The sequence below is a fragment of the Numida meleagris genome, unplaced genomic scaffold (genome assembly GCF_002078875.1).
Source record: "Numida meleagris isolate 19003 breed g44 Domestic line unplaced genomic scaffold, NumMel1.0 unplaced_Scaffold363, whole genome shotgun sequence".
In the NCBI taxonomy this organism is placed as follows: Eukaryota; Metazoa; Chordata; class Aves; order Galliformes; family Numididae; genus Numida; species Numida meleagris.
The window spans coordinates 36,136-37,578 of NW_018364588.1; the positions used below are offsets into that span (position 1 = coordinate 36,136).

The 1,443-nt window shown below is 55.4% G+C and overlaps 1 protein-coding gene across 1 annotated transcript in view; it reads left to right on the plus strand.

The window, feature by feature from the left end:
* The window catches only part of HUWE1 (HECT, UBA and WWE domain containing 1, E3 ubiquitin protein ligase), a gene marked incomplete at both ends in the record, with an annotated part of 59,243 nt that overhangs the window by 35,717 nt on the left and 22,083 nt on the right, over positions 1–1,443 (plus strand). The window contains 1 exon segment of the mRNA XM_021383316.1: positions 778–997. Coding sequence (XP_021238991.1) covers positions 778–997 — 220 coding nt within the window.

Sequence of the window (1,443 nt, forward strand, 5' to 3'; positions counted from 1 at the left end):
GATCAGTTTGGAGTCCTTAGGATTGATTTGTGGGGGGTTCGGTCAATTTTGGGGTCTTCAGGCTTGATTTGGGAGGGGTAGGAACAGTTTGGGGTCTTTAGGGTCGATTTGGGGGGGATTAGGGACAGTGTTGAGGTCTTAAGAGTTGATTTGGGGGGATTTAGGGTCAGTTTTGGGGTCTCTAGGGTCGATTCGGCTTTCTCTTAGGACTGATTTGGGGGCCTTGGGTGTCCATTTAGTGCCATTAAGATCAATTTTGGGGTTTTTAGGATCAAGCTGAGGTCATTAGCGTTGCTTTGAGAGGGGACCAAGATCAATTTGGGGGTCCTTAGGTTAATTTTGTCTTTAGGATCGATTTGGGGTTCTTTAGGATTGGTTGGGGGGGGGTTAAGATTGACATTGAGGTATCTTTAGGGTGGATTTGGGGTCTTTAGGGTGGATTTGGGGTCTTTAGGGTGGATTTGGGGGGTCTTTGGGATCAGTTTTGGGGTCTTTAATATCAAATCTGTGTGTTTAGGGCCAGTTTGGGTGTCCTGCGTATCAGTTTGGGGGCTTAGGATCTGTTTTGGGGTTTTAGGATTGGATGGGGGGGGGGGGATGCTAAGATCGACATTGGGTTCTTTAGGATCGATTTTTGGGGTTTTCGGGATGGATTCGGGTGACTTTTAGGACTGTCTGGGGGCCCTGAGCATCCCTTTGGTGCCGTTAAGATGGGATTTGGGGTCTTTAGGACCGAGCTCCATTTAAGGTCTCCCCCCCCCCCATGTCCCCCCCCAGCCTCGCTGTCCCCGGAGCGCGCGGAGGACTCGGACGCGCTGACGGCGGTGAGCAGCGCCCTGGAGGGGTCCCCCATGGACACATCCAGTCTGGGCTCGGGGCCGCCGGAGGAGGGGGGCGAGGGGGGGTCTGCGGCCCCACAGGGCCCGCCCGGAACCCCCCAGGGACCCCCTCCAGCCCCCCCAGGACCCCCCGATGCCGCCCACCCCGCTGACGACAGGTGAGACCCCCATAGGGGCCCCATAAATGTGAATGGGGGGGGGGAACCTCGAATTTGAGATCCCGTAGGGGTCCCATAAAGATTTGAGGTGGAGGGTCACCCTAGTTTGAGACCTCCCAAGGGCTCTATAAACCCCATAGGGGCCCCATAGACGTGATGGGGGTAGGAGGGAAACCCTAATTTTGGGGGGGGCACTCCTACTTTGGGTGGGGTCCCCCAATTTTGGGACTGACCCAAATTTAGGGGTGCCCCAATGTTGATATCTCCCCCCTCCATCTCAACACAGTCCCCAGTGTTTCCCTCCCACAAAATTTGATGGAGAGACACCCACGTTTTTTTTGGGGGGGGGTAGGGGGGATGCTTGCATTTGGGATGGGGGGGAGGGGAACACCCCAATTTTAGCAGAGAACCCAAGTTTCAAGGTGCCCCCTTCTCTATGGAGGAGC